Source organism: Ambystoma mexicanum, chromosome 3p (assembly GCF_040938575.1).
Source record: "Ambystoma mexicanum isolate Mex_15411 chromosome 3p, UKY_AmexF1_1, whole genome shotgun sequence".
Classification (NCBI taxonomy): domain Eukaryota; kingdom Metazoa; phylum Chordata; class Amphibia; order Caudata; family Ambystomatidae; genus Ambystoma; species Ambystoma mexicanum.
In genome coordinates this window covers 331,567,865-331,590,300 of record NC_090925.1, presented here as the reverse complement: position 1 = coordinate 331,590,300, position 22,436 = coordinate 331,567,865, and the positions used below count along the sequence as shown (strand labels likewise).

General features: G+C 45.4%; 1 protein-coding gene across 2 annotated transcripts in view; it reads left to right on the top strand.

Moving 5' to 3' along the window:
- Nucleotides 1-22,436, top strand: part of STK35 (serine/threonine kinase 35) — a 123,496-nt gene that overhangs the window by 32,442 nt on the left and 68,618 nt on the right. For both annotated transcript variants that reach the window (XM_069650910.1, XM_069650911.1), the window contains exon 3: nucleotides 1,154-1,909. In XM_069650910.1, the coding sequence (XP_069507011.1) occupies nucleotides 1,154-1,875 (722 nt within the window). In that variant the 3' untranslated portion in view covers nucleotides 1,876-1,909. The remainder of the gene's footprint in view (nucleotides 1-1,153; nucleotides 1,910-22,436) is intronic.

Here is a 22,436-nt window from a genome sequence, read left to right as displayed (position 1 = left end):
AGCTGCAACTTGGGCATCAATACATAGATTTGGTAAACATTACTGCTTAGGCGCCTCTTCTTCCCATGAAGGATTGTTTGCAAAAGCTGTACTTCATTCTATCGGTGATAAAACTAAATGGTACTCCCACCTCCTAAATTATCACTGCTATGATGGTCTATCATAGATGAATATGTGGGAGAACACAATCAATTTGAAGAACAAGTTACTTATCAACTGGTAACGTATTCCTCATTGCACCTCCCATCCTACCCAACTGTAAAATTTACGTAATTTACCATTTGCGTTTCATGAAGAGCTTAGTCTGGGGCACGACTGAATGATTAGTTGATTATACGAAAAAACAGAATTGAAGCCAACTGGCGCGAGCTACTTATAGTGCTGGTGACGTCGACACGCTAGAGAGACCGTCGAGGGACCTCAATGGCACAACCTTGTGCACAGCGCCCTCTGCCGAGAATTTCTTTTCCGACGCTGGCGAGATACGAATATCATAGATGAGGAATGCGTGGGAGGAACATCCAGTCAAAAAGAACATTACCAGTTGGTAAGTAACTTGTTCTTCTGTGCGACTGGTACCGTAAAGCAGCGGAACACAAAAATCAAACCACAAATTTAGTACCGTGCTGACCATTTGTGTCCCACACTGTCCTTGTCAAGTTGGTATGCTTCTCCTTTTCATGTCTGGCAGATTGCATAAATGTCATGTCTCTTCTTTTTCTGAGCTTTTATGCTTGTGTATTGCTTTCTACTCTAGCCGAAGATAATTGTGCTGGGGTGCCTACCCCCACTGCAACCCCCAACAAACAAGGTTTCTGGTAGCATTGCCATTTGGAAAACACACAGAATACATGGAGGGGCATGCAGCTTCAAATGAAGACCACAGTGCATTTTTTTTTCCCATGCTAATCGCTAATCTTAGTAGTTGTGCATGTTGTTGGGAGGAAATGGTTGGTGTGAGTCCTTCATGGACTTTTGCCATTTTAAAGAAATGAGCCGGCTTTGCCCGATTCAGCTGCATATGGCATATACTGCTCCTATCTGTCCCCAGGTTTATTGATTGGAGCCGTTTGTTTTTTTGTGGCCGCCCTATGTTACTTTTTGTCGACCTTCTATTTTTATCTTTTTTAACTTCTGTTCTTTTATGTTTCAGGTGAAAGGATTTTGGGCTATTCGGATGAAGCTTGTTACTTGTGGTTTGTGATGGAATATTGTGAGGGTGGTGACTTAAACCAGTATATCCTGTCCCGCAGACCGGACCCAGCAACCACGAAGCGCTTCATGCTCCAGCTTACCAGCGCAATTGCTTTCTTGCACAAAAACCACATAGTGCACCGAGATCTGAAACCAGACAATATCCTAATCACAGAGAAGTCTGGCTTCCCTGTCCTCAAAGTGGCAGACTTTGGCTTGAGCAAGGTATGTGCTGGGCTGACTGCGCGGGGCAAGGATGGCAGTAGCTTGGGCATTGAGAATAAGACTGTGAATGTGAACAAATACTGGCTGTCATCTGCCTGTGGCTCAGACTTCTACATGGCCCCAGAGGTCTGGGAGGGACACTACACCGCCAAGGCTGATATCTTTGCGCTTGGCATAATCATCTGGGCCATGATTGAGCGCATCACCTTCATTGACGCAGAGACCAAGAAGGAGCTGCTGGGAACCTATATCAAGCAGGGAACTGAGATTGTGCCAGTTGGGGAGGCACTACTAGAAAATCCAAAGATGGAGCTGCACATCCCTCAAAAGCGTAGGACTTTGATGTCGGAGGGGATCAAACAGCTCCTTAAGGACATGTTGGCTGCTAACCCGCAAGACCGACCTGATGCTTTTGAACTGGAGACCAGAATGGACCAGGTTACATGTGCTGCTTGAATACAGTGGAGACGCGCTGCAGTTTACAGTCAAAGTAAGTGCTGCATTGTTTGATGTGGTTCTACCCTCGATATCTGAACCAATGCATAGATTGTTGATTTGGGGGGAGGAGCAAAAATGTCCGCTAGAAGACCATTGAACTCGCCTTCTGCTGATCTGTATTAATGGAGTCTGATTGTTCTACCCATGCCCGGAACGTGCAGTGCAGCACAATCTGTTCGCCTGCATAGGGATTGTAAACCTTACTTTACCCATCAGTTTGGTCGAGTGAAAAAGATTTCAGAAAACCCAGAGTAGTCTTTTTTTTTTTTTCCCCAACCACTGGTTACAATGTTTTTATTTTTTTGGTCCGTCTCCTTCATGTAAGCGTAGAAATTAACATGGGTCGGCTGGTCAGTAGATCAATAGATAACCAACTTGATGTTGGCGACATGGCAATTCCCTCACCCCACAACCCCCGCCCCACAAACGGGATCAAATTAAAATGCCAAAGGCTTTTTACAACTTGATGTTGGGCATCTGGGTGTTTTTGTCGTGGCTTTCTCTGCACCTCTGTTTTGGGGAGGTTCTTTGTTCCTTGAGTTAACTTGCCCGATTTAAATCGGGGCAGATGGATACTCAAATCGAAGTCAGCTATTTTGTAAGGAAGTTGTAAATCCTAGGGTTTGGGTTCAGTGGGACGCCACGATGAAGCTTCATAAATCATGGGTTTTCACGTTTTCCCCTGCCGATGGACCCCCTCTGCCCCCACTCCCCATTTCATAATCTTTACTGTCCCCATGATCATTTAGATTTTGTTTGACTGCGGGCTGTGCAAGCCCCCACCACCATGGACGTATAGTGCAATTCTCATATTTGTATGGCCATTTGTATGGCGCCTTTACACAAGTGTTTCTCATGGCAATTGCAGGACCTTTTCGTTCTTTCATACAGGTGAAATTTTGGTGTGCCATCAACCTCAGTATCCTGCAATTTTAAGCGGTATTCATGAAAATCGCGTATTAAAATTAAGATCATTTAGCTAGTCACAAAAACATGCAGTAACTTGTGTATTTCTCGTTGGTCAAAGGATGGAAACCTACATTGGAGAGCTTTGCAGAGCAGACCTAGAGGCCGCTGTGTTGATTGTGGTGGCGTGCTTACTACATGTGCAGCAGGAGACCATAACCTGCCAGTAAGAAGAAAAGCACGGTTATGCAAAATTACTATTTATTTTATGTTTCATTTGTGGAATGGCCAAACCCATGGGTAATGCTGCGTTGGTACAGTAACGAAGTTTTCAGGGAGAAAGACCCACAGTCATATCTGGTAAACGGCCACGTTTTTCTAACAGGTTTTTTAAGGTGGTGCAGGACTCTTCGTTTCTGATTGGCGGCAAGAAAGTGTTCCAGAGGGTGGGCACAGTGACCCAAAAGCTGACGCCACCTGTGCTTTATGTAGTGGTGAACAAATGGCGAATGATCTTACTGAGCACACGTTTCGTGGTGATAGGGTTGAGGTATTTGGGACTTCTTCGTGGATGCAGCAGTGTGCCCTTGTCAGTGAAGTCAATTTGGGCTTTAATGGGCAGCCAGACTTCTTGTTGGCGAGATGTAGTCGGATTTGCATAGGCCTAGTGCAGCATGCAGGCCTTTGTTTTGTAGCAGCTGACGAATTTGCCGTTGTACCCATCGGGGGTATATTGCAATGGTCCAGGTTTCTGATGAGCGCTCTGGCCAGTGTAAGGCAGGTACTAGAGCAGAGAGGTTGTCTGCTCAGGTCAATGAGTTTGGATGTGTGGGCTGTGGCTGACGATACGCTAATGTGTTTAGTCATGCACAGCTGTGCATCAAGGGACAACTAATGTTTTAACATGATTTAAGTTATGTCAGCGCCATCAATGCAGAAGGTGGAGGCTGTGTCAATGTTTTTGTAGTTGGTGGGCTGAGCCTACAGTGAGTAGGTTTGCCATCCTTGAGACAAAGGATATGGGATATTGTCGCATTTGTGATTGCCTGAGATGGGAATTTCTCATCTGTAAAGTTTGTGTAAATGATTCCAAGGTTGTCCAGCAGATCAAGCAGTGGCTTAGTGTAGGTGTTTTAGAGCTTGAGAGGCAGGATCATTGGGGAATGCCGCAGGGAATTGGGATGGGATCAGCGGCTGCCTCCGCAAGAAATGTATTCTTAATGTGCGATCATTAAACGATTTTAATCCAAGCTGTGGCCTGAAGCGAGAAGTGGGAACTGAGGTGTTCGCAGAGTGATGTGGTCCACAAGGATAAAAGGTTGTTCAGAAACTGAATTCCTAATGGCACACACTGTCATTTGGTTATACAGAGTGGCTGTAGGGTGAGCTGCATCAAAGGCCCTTTACTACTAGTTAAACACTACCTTGAATACCTGCTAGCTTTTCTAATGATCAATCTTCTTTACTGCTGATAACACGCTTTCTAATTGTTTGCCGAACCTAGTCACCAATTTGGCCAACCCTTAGATATATTAACAATACAGATTTCCTTCCTACAGTTGCCCAACATGCATTGAACAGCATAGTTCTGTCTGCAAAACAAAATGGATGTCTGTCTTGATCAAAAGCCATCTCAACATGGAATAGCCTACCAGTCAATGATGTCCCAGTTGCCTTTCCATCCCACAAATCCCGCTTCCTACCAACATTTTACTTTTACTAGACTTATGACATTCCAGCTTTGGTTAAAGAGTGGCACAATTTCCAAGTAGAGACCACAAGTCAGGGGTGATCTTTGGGGCAGATGTGAGGTACCTAGCTGGACTTAGTTGGACTGCAAGGCGCTCACACTCGCACGTGTGTCCCTGTCCCAGTGACATCTGACCCATTGCCCGGGCATGATTCTGCTGGTAGGGTTTCCAAATGTCCATCTGCCATACTTCCAGAAATCTCTATGCCACGGGGTACTCCAAAGTGGTTTCCCAGGATTCATGGCCAGCTGTAGTGCTGCACACCTTCATGGATAGTCAAGTTCAGAGTTAAGGTAGTCTTACGCCTCTTTACAGGCGATGGCCCATTGCATAATTCGACCTGACGTTGTTACTCTATTGATCATTTGGATTACGGCGTCTCTTGTGATCTGAGAGTCCAATATTGGTATTTGTATTGCTGAGCTCTGCCCCAGAGAAGTCCTGTGGCTCAGTGTTGCCTAAATGGTCATCTAAGGTTTTCCCCATATATACCCCCAAGCTGCAAGTGCTGTATTTGCCCAGTTCCATATTCCATCTACTTCCCATGTCAGTCTTCGTCTGCGCAGCTCCTCTTTCTGTTGCTGAAGACCGATTGCAGCTCCCTCTGAATAGTCAGGGAAACCTGCGTTGCTACCTGAAATGCAAACAAGGGAGATGGTAAAATTAAACTAGCTAATGTGGCATTCAAAATAAATGTGCCATCATCCAGACATTTTTCCTCTTGTCTTGTCCCATATGGACGTACTAGGTAGCTTTGTGTTTTATTAATGAACTATAACCTTAATGGTTTGCTACACTAGGTAGGATATCCAGATACATGTTCTATTATCAGAATTCTCTTTGTATTGACATTAGATATGCATGTTGTTGGAACACATTCTTGTCCACACAGCCCTATTTTCAGAGTGGTTAGTAAAAAGCAGGCCAACTCTATGGGAATATTCAAGTCCTTTCCTAGAGTTACACGTTTGCACTTCTATGTTGCTCTGACCTGGTGCAACCACATGGTGAAATCCCATTGGCATAATTAATGGCCATGTTGCCGTTATGGCTCTGATCCTTTCTCTCACCACCCTAAGAGTACAATACAGAAACACCATGTTAAATTTGGAATATAGGACGTTTCATGGTATACTTCAGGATCGGGGGTAGGTTTAGTAATTGGTTTTATTCTTTGATTACCCATTTGGTGTGGGGATCAATTTTGAGGACTGCAATTCAGCCTTTAGGCTTGGAGAACCGTCTGAAAACAAGTTTGCGGTGTGCCGAGCATGGGATGGGAACACTTTGGGGGACACAAACATAACCAGTCTCGGGGGAGGGCGGAGGGGGCACCCCAACCACATCTCCACACCACATTCCCATTCAGATCACAGGTTCCTCTCTTCCAGTGTACTGGGGCCATACCTGGCAGTGGGAAGTATTAGATTATAGCTTCGTTTTAGTTAGCTCTGTTTAAGCTCATATGTAAGAAGACCCCCCCTCCCCAAGCATGTCTAAGACTGCAAAATGAGCATAAACGAGATTTTGATTATTCATTTCACCGCTGCTGCAGCCTGTTTGCATTGGGTCACATGGACCCATGTATGGTGCCCTGGCAATTTGACAGCTGAAATTAAGAACCTGTAGAAAGAAGCCCCTTCCACCATGGAAGCAAAGCTGACTTACTCTCTCTTCAGTCGGACATGGTCTCCAGGTTGCTTTGAGTGGCTGAGCATGGCATGTCAGAGCTGCTTTCACATGGTTGTGAACAAAACTGACAAGAGATCACATTCCCCAATAATCTGTCTAGTGCAGATTAATATCGGCAGCTCTGATGGATGTAGATTAAGGTAATCCTTACTGCAATACAATATTTCATGGGAACAAAGCCCCCACTTTCTGCTAAGGGTACTTCACATACAGAAACACATGTGGCAAGGCTTTGGAGCGTTTCAGCCCAGTTTCTTAAGTTGGCCAACTTGTTCTTAATTACCCCATTAAGTCTCGGTTTCACCTGCCGATTGGGGGAGGTGTGAACAGTGTAAAATGTCTTAAAAAGCAACACAAGTGCTTTTACCACAATAGTCATTAAGAGGACCTCTGATCAATGACGGGCACTCCAAATCTTGGTATTAAATCGGAATAGTATTTTAAAGAGTCGCTGCATCTGCCATCCGGCAGAGGTATGCCACCACTCACGCAGGGAAAGCATCTAGAATAACAAGATGCTGTCAGTTACTGCAGCAAGGAAGTTGGATAAAGTCGCAGTGTTCCAAGGTACAGGTATTCCTTCTGTATTCCGCATATGGCCCGTCCTGATCTATCAAGATTAGGGATCCATTGAGACCTTGCCCTCTTGCTTTAGTCCGAAGGGGTGCTGGTCAATTTGAAGAGCAAATGGAGGTCTGGCCGAGGTATTTAGATTTGGGGAGAAAGTTCTCACACTGGTTCATATCCGCAAAGGGGGCGATTGTCTGTGAGGGAACCTTGGATGTTCTGTGCCAGATTGCCCAGAAAACAGGTTCTCTGTCTGGGCACTACTAGCACTTTCAAAGGTCTCCTTTTGCTTTTGGCACATGCTACAGTGGTTTGAAACTGCCACTAGGGGTTGTTGGCCACTTGATGCAAACATTCTTCAACTGTGCTTGCGCCTTGACTGCTGTAGCTCCTGCACTTAGTTATTACCAGAATGCTGTGCAATACTCTTTTTAGCCAGTCTAAATAGTCTGCTGGCGATGCTCCCTCATTTTGTTTACAGTTACCTATTTACTAGTATTTTTGGTCAGCGATGGCCCTACCCAGAGTATCTCGGAGCACCTTACAAGGTTCAAAGGTGGGAGGTCAATCTTTGTTAATCTGTTCTGGTGTAAAATTTCAGGGATAGCTGTGATTTATTCTTTCCCTGAACAAGGATATCTCTCATTCCCAGGTCTTTGCTTGGAGCATTCAGTTAGTTGCTCTCTGTTTTCGGGTAGCATCACTACCCACAGCTGATTCATATCTGCCCATGCAGGGTTGTACTATTGAATGATCATGCGCAGCTCTATGAATCACTGCATGTCCTCGCTAAGTTTTGCAAATTACTTTGCCCGGCTTTGCAAGTCGGCTGGTGTCCCTGGAACATGTACAGTAACACGGTTGGGTTGCTGCTCCTTCTTGTCCTTCTCTGCCTCATTTTGTCATAACTGGCTCTTGTTGGACCTGGGAGTGTTTCCCATGCTCGGTGCCGCCCTGTCCCTGACTAAGTGGTATGTTGTATTTTGTGGCCGGTGTGACCTTTGCCACCCAAATTGCTTGGTCTGGCTAGATCTGGTGCAGATGCCCGGCAGTTACCTGTGGCCCCTATCTGACTTGCTGCCAGCCTGCACTTGCTGCAGTGCACGCTAGTGAAATTTGACAATTTATTTGGCTGTCTCGCTCATCCTGCTGTCTGCTTTGCCTGCCACAATCTGAGGCACAGGTGAGTTTTTTTTATTTTGAACTTCTATAGCGTTTTATGTTGGCATTTATATAGTGCTCTGTGTATCATTGATATGACCTCAGTGGGTTTAATGCCCTTGGGGACCGTAGTTCAGGTCAGTCGTGAGTAGGGTACCATAGGGTGCTTGGGTGCACTCTGTGACCTGTTGATGCGATTGCCTGGTTGTAGCTGCATCCTTAGAGATCAGTCGAATTTGTGCAGTCTCTTGGTTGGGCTTTGAGACTGCATTCTGGCGGCATTAGGCCTGTGTATGTGTGCAGCTAGGTAAATGTTTTCTTTTTTTTTTTCTTATGTGGGGTATAGCTGCGTTCTAATGTGTGTTGGTGTAGAGTGAGCATAGTGGTGGGAGAGGTGAATGTCTGGAGTGGGTGTTCTATTCTTTGAGCCCACACTTTCAGCGTTATGTTCTGGGTCTGAATGAGCTGGTAGCCATCCTCTTCAAGCTTCGTGGCATTTGCCCTTTGAGGTAGAATTCAGTTAGGAGCACAGTAAGATATGTTTGCTCGGGCAGAGGCTATTGTCCTTAGGCTGAGCATTATCTATCTCGGGGGCCTGGAGTAGCTGGTTATGGTCTATGGGGGTTGCAGGATTGGATTAGGCAGGTTATAGGGCAGGATCTATCTTGCACTAATGTAGTCCCAAGTTCATTTTCCGGTCTGGTTGTGGTTAAGGATGGGGTGCAGGGTATTTGGAGTTATTTCTCACTAGCGTGGTAACATCGAGGCAATGACGTTAAAGAATAGAGTGGACAGACTCTGTGTAGAGTCAGGTGTACTGGTGCTTGGGGGGGGGGGGGGGGGGTGGGGGGGGCAGGGGGGGCAGCGAGTGGGTAATCCTGGCTAGAAGGTGTGAGAAGCTGCTAGGCTTCTGTAGTAGACTCATGAAGCGGAGATCCTGTAGTTACATATTTTATCGTTTGTAGTACGCAAATGTTGGTAACAGTGTCCAATTCATTACACCAAAGCGCTGATCAGAAAAGGACACATTTTACAGTAAAATAAAAAGTAATATTAAAAACAAAGGCAGTTATAGTTCAGATGAAGGAGAATTCTTGTGGTACGAAATAAAGAAAAGGAAGTAATAAAAGTGGGGGGATAGAGGAAGAGCATTACAGTGAGATGGAGCTAGCACAGCCTTTTAGTGTGGGTTCCGGCTAAACTGGTTCAGCATCTCGAAAGCACAAAATATCGACGTTGGATTAGTGTTTGGAGTAAGGAAGTTTCCACCCATTTCTGTTTATTCCGCTCTCTACATTGGCTGGCAGTGGAGGAAAGATCACATTTTAAGATTGTTGATTTTTACACAAGCATCTTAACAAACTAGCACCTGCACACTTGACACAAAATAGAATTATGAATCTTCACAGGCACCATAGCAAAGTGGTTGGGAATATACTTCATGCTGGAAACTGTCCTTAGCGCTTGTAGCCTATTGTGCCATAATATCAGTCCTCAAGTTAGTCATGCAGCATGATACAAAACCCTCAAATCTAAGTGGAAGAACAAAACTGTGACTGGGTCCAGCCGGTGGGTGGGGGGGGGGCGAGGAACTGATAATAGAAATTTGAGACGCAGGGCGAAGCACACGAGGAGCATGAAAAGAAACGAGGCAGGGTGGGTAGGAAGGTGCAGCGGCAGTCGCAGGGAGTACCGACTGAGTCCCCCATCCCTTCCTGGAGGGAATTTCTGTAAAGCAGCCCAGCCAGAGCTCCAGGATGGTCGTGGGTGAGGTCCCTGGCCTTGGGCATCCATCTCCCATGTGGGCCAACCACCCCCAAGAACAGCGGCAGTCCCAGGGAGCCCCGGCAGGGTCCCTGGCCTTTCCCAGAGGGAAAAGCTGAAACACAGGTCAGCCAGAACTCCAGGATGCCTTTTCTCCCTTATGGGTCGACCGTCCCAGTCCTGCAGCAGTTCCGGGGAGCCCTTGCAGGAACCATTCTCCCTGGAGGTGACGTCTGTAAAGCAGCACAGCCAGAGGTGCAGCCTGGGCTTGCGACGGTCAACCCACATGGGAGACGGGCGCTCCCTGGGAAACGCCAATGTTCTGGCATGGTGTGCAATTTGTGGCCTGACCCTGCAATTGTGTCCCAGCCCACCAAAATATATCCCCAGACGGCCCACTCTCGCCCACACCACCACCAATCCAGCCCCAGTCCCACCCACTCCACTGACAATGGGCCCTAACCGTAGAATAATAAACAGTACTCTCATAACGTTGCAGCTGCTTGGTAGAAAAGCTGTAAACAAAACAAACATTTGTTATCTATGGTCAGCCCAGCAAAAACAAATCAGAACTATTACTCTCTGACCCCGACCCCCCCCCCCCCCCACCCCCCTTTTCAGGCCATCCTTGGTGGTCTACTGACCCCCCACCCCCAGTAAAAACACATTTGCCCCTTCCTTCGGGCAGATTGCAATATCAATCGGGAGAGGCACCCTCCATTTTGGGTGGGGGTGAGAGGACACCCCCTTTACACTAAACAACCGTGGTGGTTTAGTGGCCCACCACCACACAACACTTATTAAATTTGGCACATCTGCCCCTAGGGAAGGGGCAGAACAATCTGCCCCAGAGGGGGCAAAGCATACTGCCCCATGCTTTGGGGGGGGCGGGGAGAGGCATTCCAAATGTTTCTGGGATGCAGTTTATGTAGCTTTTCCTATGAGGCGTCCCTATCCATTGGGGGTGGGGGGGTGGCAGCCCCTTCCCCTAAAAAGATCCTTTGTGTTTTAGTGGGCCACACCCACCATACAAAAGTGTATTCCCTCCCACCCCGATTTACCCTTTCCTTAGGGGCATAACGTGCTGGCCCATGCTTTGGAGAGAAGGCAGTTTGCATAGGAAGTGCCCCACCGATCGATCCATGGTGGTCTAGTGGCATTGCTGGGCACAGATCAAGCAATCTACGCCCGGTCCGCACCCAGCAATGCTTCAAACAATGTGTTGTTGGAAAGGGGAATGACTCCTCCCTTGATCTGAACAATAATGCCGCAATCGAGGGAGAAAAAGAAGGAAACTCGCCTTCTGTTTTCGCTGCGGCAGCCAGAATGAAAATGACTTTTCATATCCGCACACATTAGCCTGCTGACGGGAACTGGAGGAAATCCAATCTCCCCCCTAACCTCCCTGAGCCGTGAGGACCCACCTCCTCACATAGCCCGGGTTTTGGAGTTCACTTTTGTGCGATCCCTGCAAAGTGCCAAAAAGGACGAGATGGCTCGTCCTTTTAACTTAAGGGGTTATAGACGTGAGAGACTGGAAGTCCAAAGAGTGTGGCAGAACAATGGGATAAATTAGAGCGAGTGTAGAAACCAAAAGCTAGTGGCATCAAACGTAAAGTAAGATCGGGATTTATGAATGTTGAAAAGATGATAGCAACACACACGTAAAGTAATAGACTTTCTCCTATCATATTTCTTTGTCAACATGAACCAAGATTACGAGCAGAAATGATGGGTAGTTATGACAGACGAAATGAAAGCAAGGAAGCGCAGAGCATGGATGGCATTGGCAGGAAAGATCACTGCAGTTTTAGTGACATTAAAGATGAGTTATCAGACATCCAGGATTTGATAGCCACGAGACGAGAAGCAAGGTTGTCATGAATAGAAGAAAAAGACAAAGCAAAAAAGTTGGCTGTCATTTGTGTAGACGTGATGCGATTATCCATGATGGCAGCAAGAGGATCTGTATAGAGAGGAGGGTCCTAAAACAGAACATTTTGTAACGCTGATTAAGAGGTAAACTATCAGAAGAGGACCTAGCCCAAGGTGCCAAATCGGTTTGGTTAGATAAATGCAAGCAAAATCAAGATAAAACGGACCTTGTAAACTCTGGAGAAAGAGAAAATAGATGGGTATGATCCAGTGTCAAAAGCAGCCTTTAAATCCAATAGGACCAAAAGGAGTAGTGAGCAGAGGATCATAAATTCTAAACGGTTTCAGTGGAATGTAGAGGACGAATGCCAGACTTGGTGAGTGAATAGTTCTCAGCCACAAAATTAGAAACCTGGGAATAGACAAAACGGTCAAGAAGCTTGGAGAGGTAATGGGTTCGAAAATAAAGGGGGGGGTCCTAGAGAAGGTTTCTTTAGAATACGAAAAATTGAAGTGTGCTTAAATGAAGATGGAACGGTCGACGTGATCGGAGAAATATGAGGTAAAATAAGAAAACAGAGGGGTAGACCTTGGGGGTGAGTGAAGAGGGAAAAAAGGGTTGGAAGGCGTAGTGGTAGGGTGGGTTCAGGCAAGTGGAGAAGTCTGGTCATTTCATCCTTTTCTCAGATTTCCAATTCAAAGTGAGAGAGGAGGATGTAGAGGACAAGAGAACCGTGGAGGAAGGAACAATGGCTGCTCGAAGAGTGGCAACCTTTTAAGCAGTACAAAGCAAGATCAGAAGCAATTGAAGTAGAGTTAGAAGTGAATAGTCAAGAGGGGTGGAGAAAGAACGTGAGATAATGATTGAAACAGATGCCTGGGATGAGTAGATTGGATTGTGGAATGAGTTTCATTTCTCAGACATCCCTTTGCAATTTCCCTTTGCTCTCTAATTTTGCAGTGATTGCCTCCCTGTTACTACTTCTAACCAAGTTGCAAATGCCATCCACTATTGGAGGCCACATCTTTCACTTTCACTTCTTTTTAAATCATGTTCTCCAAGTCCTTTCTATGGGCAACTAGGGTGTCCAGTGTCTTAATAGTGACGGGTGTAAGTTAGCAAACCTATGGTGTGCTGGCGAGCCCTTTGCAAGGGCTCCTGCATCTGTCCACTGCCCTTTGCCTATTGTCTGTCCTTAGTTTTATTCCCGTGTCCCCCGATGTTCACTTTCCTCTGTACCATTCACTCTGTGACCCTGAGACAGGAGGGGGTTTTATCAGGGACGTACCAAGGATCTTCAAATCGGCATATATTAAACCACTTCTAAAAAACACAAGTGGCGACATAAAAGACCTCCAACTACAGACCGATCTGAAACATTCCCTACCCAGCAAAACTCCTGGAAACCTACGTATATAAACATACCCAAGAATACGTAGAAAAACACCACCTGCTAGACCAAGCTCAAGTTGGTTTCAGACAAGCAAGAGGAACGGAAACGGCACTACTATCCATCTGGGACGACCTAAAAACCAACGCAGACTCGAACACAACCTCAGCCCTTATTCTGCTCGACCTCTCCGCAGCCTTTGACACAGTTAACCATGATACCCTGTTAGGCAGAATCCTGTGCAGTTCCCTTAGGGAACACTTCAAAAAGATAAGACTACAGGAGTAAGCAGTAAACCCAATTGGTAGCAGTCCGCACCACCCAGATTTACCTTGTAGCTGTGGCTGAGCAGTCGGACTTCTCAAGAAGAGTAAGGCAGTATATAGAGTATACACAATAGGGCTAAAAACACAGTAGAGCAAACCAACCCTGACCAGAGCTTTGTATAAAAGGTATATATTTAAAACACACTTTAAGCAATATACTAGCCCTCTGAATCAAAAGCAAGTTACAACAGTCGGGTAAAGTATACACACCTCCCTTGATGACTATTAGACAAGTCAGAGTTAAAACACCACGATTTGTTAAAACGGATGTGAGCGCGTAACCTAGATGGCACTCCAATAGTTAAAGGGAGAGAAAAAGGCAGAGCATAAAAATAACAGGTCCCAAGTTCTCAGCAAGGGAATAAAGGCAGTATACACGGTAGAGCAAAAGTTCATAGGCCAGGCCCACTTTAAATGGAGCAAAGTGAAATGTGCCCAGGATCACACGGTTTAAAATGCACAAAGTCTTTGCAGAATGTTCAAAAGAGGTTGGGGCAATTCAAGAAGGTAAAGTTAGAAGGTCTGGGGCCAACCCAGTCGGAAAGCCAAGGATTTAAGGGTCACCTTGGGCAAACCGAAGAAAGGGAGGCCAGGCAGGACACAGTACCTTAAAGAGAGGAAGCTCCAGCGGTGGCAGTTGTTCCTGGAAGTGGTTGCAGTTCGTTGTTTCGACCAGGGGAAGAGAGGATCTCGTCGAGGAGGAAACATGGAGTCGATGCACTGCACAGGGGTGAAACCAGCCGCGGAGTTTGTCGGTAAAAGGTGCGTTTCTTTTATTCACGGGCAAAGTGGTGAAGCTTGGCTATCCGGCTGCCGGGGTGATTGGCACTGGCGATTCGACCAAGAGACGTCTTTGGAAGGCGAAAAGGGCGAACTGGTTGGTCCCACCAGCTCAGAGGAAGAAGACTCATCCAGCAGAAGATCTCTTGTCGTTGGGAAAGTGGTGAGTTTGTTGCAGCAGGGCTTCACCGGTGGTGTCGTCGCAGATGGCTCTGCTTCTTCCCTCTTCGGATTCCTAAGTCCTGTGGCGCCTTCTGAAGTTCCAGTCCCAAAGGCCTTGCTTTTATGCAGAAAACCCCCATTCAACAGCCTAGCTGTCACTCAAACATGCCAAGTGGTGAGCCGCGCGGCTCACCACTGGCCCAGTCAGAATAGAGTGCGACTAAGGCAACGCAGTCCAGGGTGCCAATTTCCCCTCCCCACACATCCTGCGGAACCCAGACAGAGTGGCACCATTTGGAGGGCTTCTGTGGAGAAGCCTGCCAAAAAGTGGAACGAAGGGCTCGACCTTGGTCCGAGTTAGAGACGGACACGAACGCCATTTTAGAAAAGAGGTCTGGCAAAAAGACCCAACCGTTAATTTAATATTAAATAACTAAACCGGCGGTATCTTTAACGTTGCACCAAAAAGTGGTGCGTTTAAAATCAATGGGAAAATCCCATAGGAAATATTCTGGTGGAATATTATTCTGGTGGAATATTTTGCGTGGTAACCACTGCCACCAGCCAGAAACTCGACAGTGCCCCCTTGAAAACAGACCCAGGGGCAATATAATTAACCCCTTCCAGTAGTTCCACATTATGGGTTTGTACTGGTTCTGTTCACAATTTAGGACTTGTAAAAATGGTGACTTTACATGCCCTGGGAGACAGTAGTCAGTCCCAGGGTATGGAGTCTGTTTGGGGGGTCACTATGACACCCCTGTGTTACTGCACCAAGGGTGCTGTGTAACGCACACAAAAAATAGATGATACCCGATACCCTATGGAGTAAAAAGAAACCCCATAGCCCATAAGTACACAGAGTCAAAGACATAGCTCATATCCTGCCTAAGAGTGGGAGGAAAAGAGTCTAACTCTTAGCAGGAGAAAAAACACCCCAAAAATCAGGCCAAGCTGCTGGGGGACTCGCTAGGTTTGGGGAAATTAGCCTTATAAGAGAATTCTCCCTAACACACCCTGACCAAAAGACTAGAAGACATAGGCATAACAGACACAGCACTACTCTGGACTAAATCATTCCTAGCAGGCAGAATAAACCGTTTGGATTAAACCCTTCAAATCCACTCCACGAGTTAGACTGTGGAATGTCACAAGGATCTTCACTATCACCACTATATTTCAACATCTACCAGACTGCGGTCATCGATATCGTCAAAAAATAACTACGCAGATGACACTCAAAATCATCTACCAAATCAAAGACTGAAGCGGATCATTCAGCTCTAATCGACGGTCTGAAAAATCTTCAACTAGATGAATGCCATCAACCTGAAAATCAACCCAGGAAAGACAGAAATCATGATCGTATCCAAAGACTGAGAACAAAACCGCCATCCTGTGGCCAACGGAAATGAGAACCACCCCAACACCATCTATGGTAGTAAAAAATCTTGAGTCCTGATGGACAATACCCTAACCTTAGAACCACAAATAAATGCAACAGTGAAGAAATCCTTTTCCTCCTCCACACGGCAAGAAGAATCCTACCTTTCCTCTCCTTCACGCACAAAACCCTCACTATCGTCGCCCTCATCATGTCAAGAATCGACTATGCAAACAGCCTCTACCTTGGAATACCTCCTGAATAAACTACAACGGACCCAATTAGCCGAAGCCTAATTTTGTTTATATGGTTGCTTAGCAACAAGCCAAACGCTCTCCTTATTGGAGCGAAGGACTACCGGCAGGCGTAAGCCAGCCCCCTGCGTCCAAGCCCCCCTCCTTCCCCCCCAGAGTCTAAGGCCAAACCTGTTGGTGCCTGTCCGGTGCCATACTAGCCATCTGTCTGCCTTACCTCTTACTGGCCTTTCCTCCATGCCCCGAGCCACCATGGTGCCCACCCATCTCTGCATCCAGTCCTCATCGAAACGTGTAAGCATCAGCTCCCTGACTACGCTACCTCACCGGTATCCTGTGACATTGTGCGGCTTCCCAACATTTTGCACGTATTAAGCCCTCTCTGCTCTTTATGGGTAAGCCATTCCTGCTTATTTGACTGTTCGATACACCTGGAATACTCCAAAACTGATGGGTTTGAAAACTTGCATGTGCCTTCTGCTTTCATAAGCTCCGCAAGCTCCACGTCCCGTACTCCTCCAGGCATCATAGTACATTTTAACTTTTGCACAACTAATTTGAATGTTGCAGCATGCACTGGCTTCCCTCCTTTTTATATACAACTGTCTAGCCTCGCCACAAGCACAATCCAAGTTACGGTACTTACACCGTGATAATTGTTAAGCCCTGTTGCTTGGTACGGATCTCTTTACAGTCCATACAACCTAGCGTTACTGCCATACTGTTGGATTTTTAAATCGCAATTGTCCTGCCCTACCTTTGGTTAAACTTGGTTACTGCACTGTTGATCTATCTTGCGTATTAGACCGTACTATCAGGCCTAATGCTTAGTTATCGCTGATTCTAGCAGCACATGTATCATTCTTTCGTCGCTAGATACTGGTGCTACACTATAGGATTAGCCCATGTACCTAACTACTGGACTACGCTGTATGACGGGATTAGCCTCACCACTGCACCATATACCCACTTGTTAGATTCTACCACCTATTATTTTGAATAATCTACTATCGGGCAACAGCATCTGGCTCCACCTGCACACACTTGGATTTATGTATAAAAGTAATGCCATTTATCTATGACTGTGTTCATGCCAGCATATTGAAACTTGGATTTAGATGTTATTATGTTTATGCCTATATACTGTAATTCGAATCCAGATATGCACTAAGATAAATTCTATGCTTAGGATATACCCTGTAACTGTGTGTGCGCCAGGCGTAGATATGACTCTGGCTCCTCTTGATTCCTTCTATTGAAACGGTATTCAGATGAACCTATGGTTAGACTAGTAAGTTGTTTAGGGCTGCTCTTCATAGTGCTATATTATAACTACATTTGCCGCATGTGCTGAAATGCCGCATGTGCTGAAATTGAACCTAGATGTGTTTACAGTTAAAATAACAAACTGCTTAAGGTTGATATCATACCTTTGAATGCTATAAATAGCCATTTCTGTGGCAGTGGCCATACCTACCGAAACCTAAATTTGAACATAGTTTAAGCCTAGACACCTCGCCAGACAACTACCTAAATAGCGGCGGACCTTGCGGTATCCTATGACTGAACTCAGGCATGCCTATAGTATTAACTCTACCATCTGCTTAAACTCTTCTAAGTGCTAACATACCTGGGGACTACCACTAGATCCACCACCCACACAGACAGACTTGTCGCATAACACATCATGCAACTCACATTGTCTAACCCAGTACACCTGTGTACCTTACTTACATTAGCGATACTCTACACAATGTCTTCACTAGGAGGTACATTAAATACTCCTAAAAATTACATACCATTGACAATATCAGTCAGCCTTCAACATACTCCACCATACCAAACTACACCGTGCGACATAGCCGCTAGAAATATTACGCACGACTACAAAGAATTTTTGACCCCCTCATCAGATATGCGACCAATATCCACCAAATTAAAACTGCTTCTGATACCACATCCAAAACCAAATACAACTATAACAGTTTTACCTACAAACTAAGAGGTAGAGCCAATTGCTGCCAAACGGGCCCACCTCCCATAACCAAATCTATACCTAAACTGAAAGACGCCTTAATAAACGCCAGATCATTAGTTTCTCATGCCATAGAAATAGTTTAAGTCATTTCCACTGAAGACTATTTCTTAGCGATTACTGAAACTTGGCTCCATGAAACGTCAGGTCTAGCATTTTCCTTAGCCGTTCCCAGTAACTACACTACCCTCAGAATGGATAGATGTGATGCTCGAGGCGGTGGTCTGGCTATTATTGCCAAAACCGAACTTGGCATGAGACTATCTCCTTCACCTGTCATTGATACCTGCGGAATAATGTCCATTAAAATACCTACAACCAACTCTCAAACATTGAACATTTACTTGAAATATAGACCCCTTGGTCTCATAAAAACTTTCATAGAAGACCTATCCACTATTCTCTCAAAACTTAAGACACATCCCAAACAATACTGCTCTGTGACCTTAATATTGGTTTCAATGACCAGCAAGCTACAGCAGCATCTTAACATCCTGACAGAATTTGGCTTCACTCGGAGTGAATGAGCCAACTCGCATCAAAGGGAGAATCTTAGATTGCGTTGCTGATCACAACTGCAACATTTCTACCCTAACTATCTCACCCCAAATTTGGACAGACCACCACTTGATATCATTCACAATGGATACAAAAATGCCTAACCCACAAACTCCTGGCGCCACTTATTCTTACCAGAAATAAAAAGAACATGACAGACAAATTAATTCCTGGCATCTTGCCCACCCTCAACGCTCTACCTGCAACTCAGATCCCAACCTCCTAGTTGTAGAATACAACAAAATTATAAACAAAACTCTCAACAACATTGCCCCTTTAAAAACCAGAAACAGTAAAACTTATCACCTAAACAACTGGTTCACCTCAGACTAGAAAAAAGAAAATGCAAAAATACTTGGAAACGATACCCTACGCCAGAAAACAAATTGGAACTTTCATCTCAATATAAGAAAGATCATTTTAGCTAAACAAGAGACTTGCAACAATAGAATCACTCAAGCAAACTCCAGTCCTAAACCTCCAAGTAAATTGAACTAAAGAGATACTAGCCACTATTGCACCACCTAAAATTAGTGCCTTCCGAAACCAAACACTACACCGAATTTCACTTCTCTAAAGTCTCGATAATTGAGGTCGAGAAAGTAATACTCTGACTCAAACCGTCTAATTGCAAAGGTAATCCATGTCCAGCCCAATTTATTAAAGATGCGGCTAGGGATCTAGCACCATTTATCACTAAGCTGATTAATGCCTCCTTCGCCACTGGCATTATTCCCAGCAACCTAAAGGAATCCTGGGCACTCCCACTTCTTAAAAAGCAAACTTTAGACCCAGATATACCCACCAATTACAGACCAATTGCAACTGTACCGTTCTTGCTGAAGATTCTTGATACGGTTGCATACATCCAAATCAAGAAATTCCTAGAAGCTAATCAGTTACTAGGCTCGGGTCAATCCGGCTTCTGTCCCTTACATGGCACTGAAACCTCACTTCTAGATCTCAAAGCCCAAATAGACAAATTAAGAGATAATGGAAAACCTGCATTACTTCTCCTCTTGGACCTATCTGCGGCATTTGACCTAGTGGATCATAAAGTCCTATGCAACCACTTGGATTCAGCAGCCCACTTCTCCAGTGAGGCAATAGCATGGATTCAATCAGTCTTCTCACCCTCTGCAGCTGCCAACCCTATCCCCATCACTTGTGGAGTGCCATAGGGCTCATGTGTATCGCCAACTCTATATAACATCTTCACTAAACCTCTGTTTGATGACTTGGATGATCTGGGTGTCACCTACAATAATTATGCAGACACTACCCAGATCCTCCTCCCTCTTACAGGGGTTTACAATGAGGATCTAGCAATGGTGAATAGAATTTACAGTATCGTTCAGGCATGGATGGCCACCCATGGCCTCTGCCTGAACGATGATAAAACGGAGCTACTCATTGTGGGTACTGCAACCCTTCTCAACGAACTAGGCGCAAGTTATTACTCCTTTTATCATCGTATTCAACTAGCCAAGGAAGTAAAAACATTAGGTTTATACTTGGACTCTACACTCTCATTTACCAAACAGGTAACACCTTAGCTTCATCAACAGCATATACATGCGAACTTATCAGAGCAGGTAAACAATTCCTATCTGTGAACAGCTGTATGACCCTAGCCAGAGCTTTGATTATTTCTAAATTACTGTAATGCCCTGTACTTTGGAGCGACTAAATCCACTATCTACAAAATACAGACATTACAAATCGATGCCCTTCGAGCTGCACTGAATATCCCCAAGAGAACATATCTCTGACACTAGAAGGAAGTATAAATGGCTTTCTACTCATGAGAAAATTAGACTTAAAACCGCTACCCTCCCTTTCAAAAGCCTCAATAACAAAGCCCCAAAATACTTAACAGACAGATTCTCCAGAACATCTTCCAGACTAACAAGACTAGAAAATACTAACCGCCTTCAGGTACCCCCGATACAAACTCTCTACTATTGGAGGCTCTAGCTTCTCTGTCAAAGCAGCCCAACTGTGGAATGAGTTACCTTCCACACTGAGAATGGAACAATCCCTCAATAAATTTAGACAAATTCTAATCACTTGGCTAATAGAGACAAATGATAATTAAATGTACAAACATGTTCTTATTGTATATACTTCTGATCTTGCCTACAATTGTTATGCCCATGTCTATACTGTTAATCTAAACTCCTTCTCTGTCTAATCCTGCTCAATATCGACATTCTGTAACCTGTAGCTTTGCATTAAGCTGTATGTTTTTCTTATGCTCTCGCGCCCATATACCCTCGGGTCTGGTGGGCACAATAAATACTAAACAAACCCTCCCTTCCTCCTTCAGAGCCGCCAGGGGACCACTACGGTGGTGATAGTGCGCGGTACAAATGTCCTTTAACATTAACATAGACTGTGTAGTGGTCTTTAAACTTTACCTGCTTGCATTTGTCCTTTCCATTCTTTAAACTGGCATTACTATCCCACCATTTCCTGTTATTTTCTCTATCCAGAACAGATGTAGAAAACTGAGACACTTCCTCTGGACTTGTGCTTTTTCCAGGATCTGAATGCATCCAATTCACACATGTATCGAACTTTCAGGGTTAGTTACCAGACCAGCCTAGCTGAATCGCCATTCCATGTATTTTGCCAGATCTATGTCTGGGTGGAAGAAATGCACAATATCCAAGACCACTGCAATAAAACAGGCAAAAACAATATACCGTACCCAGACTTTCCAATCCATGTTTGCATATGCCCTAAACCTTTCCCTTTAGCGTTCATTAATGAAAACCCTTCTCCCCTGAGCGGCTATGCGTGCACTGTACCAACTGACCTGGTCGTCGTCCTCCGGTTAAACCCCCTGAAGTTTAATAAGGACTCCTACCTCTTCTTGTGTGCCTTTGGGGTCTTCGGGAGGAGGCAGCCCGCTAGTCCGATTCTGTACTGCATTGCGTGACAGGTCAGAGTTGTTGCACCAATCTGAACGAAGTCTTCATTTCAGGTCCTCATTTGGGCAAAATGTTTATTCACGTTAACTTGCAAGTTGAACCGCATCCTAGCCATTAACCCTCAAGGAACTGCTCCTTTTATTGCATTTCAGACTCTTGAAGCCCTAAGTGGGCCTTCTGACATGCTATATCGCAAAGCAGAGGGTCCACATATGTACTTCTACTGGATGGATCTCCTTGGGTCCCATGGTAGGGGCTAAAGACACTTGCAGCACAGAGGTTTTTTACCTTGTGTGGCTAACACCATGGCTGCTAAGAGGCTACCTCACTGAGTGTTCACATGAAGGCGACTAAGCACAGAGCAGCTGACCGTCTCAATGTTATGGGAAACAAGGTTCCTCTTGTCACAGGGCTTCGGTTGCAGATATCGAGGCTGATGTGGCTAACTTCTCGCTCCACAAAAAATTGCCTGCTTGTGTGACCTCACCAAGGAAGACATTGTGATACCCATGTCATACCTTTTTTGGCAAGCTGTGCACCAAGCTCTGACCACTGCCCCTTCCCCAACTTCCCCATTGTGTCCCACCTTCTGTGGCTCATTTGGTCTCCCCTGTATTATGCCGAGTCCTCCTTGGAAGCCAGCTTCTGTGGACTCTTCGTCTATGCCTACACCTTTCACTGTAGCTTTGTTGGAGTACTGGGGCTTCTGAAAACTTTCTTTGCTAGACTGTAAATGCATTCAGATCCTATCAAAGGTTATTTTAGAGACTTGTTTTGGTAGCTGCTGAAAATAATCTTCCGGGGATCCCTCTAGCTCAGATGGTAGAAGCTGCGCGTTAGGAAGGGGGGGGTGCGGCGTGGTGAAGTTTCTCCTTTTACTCTGGTCTATCACGATGGGATGATAAACCTCTTAGGATTCCCTAAAATCACTTTCTGGAAACACTGCCATCAGAAAATGTGCTGGCAGGAGCCCATTT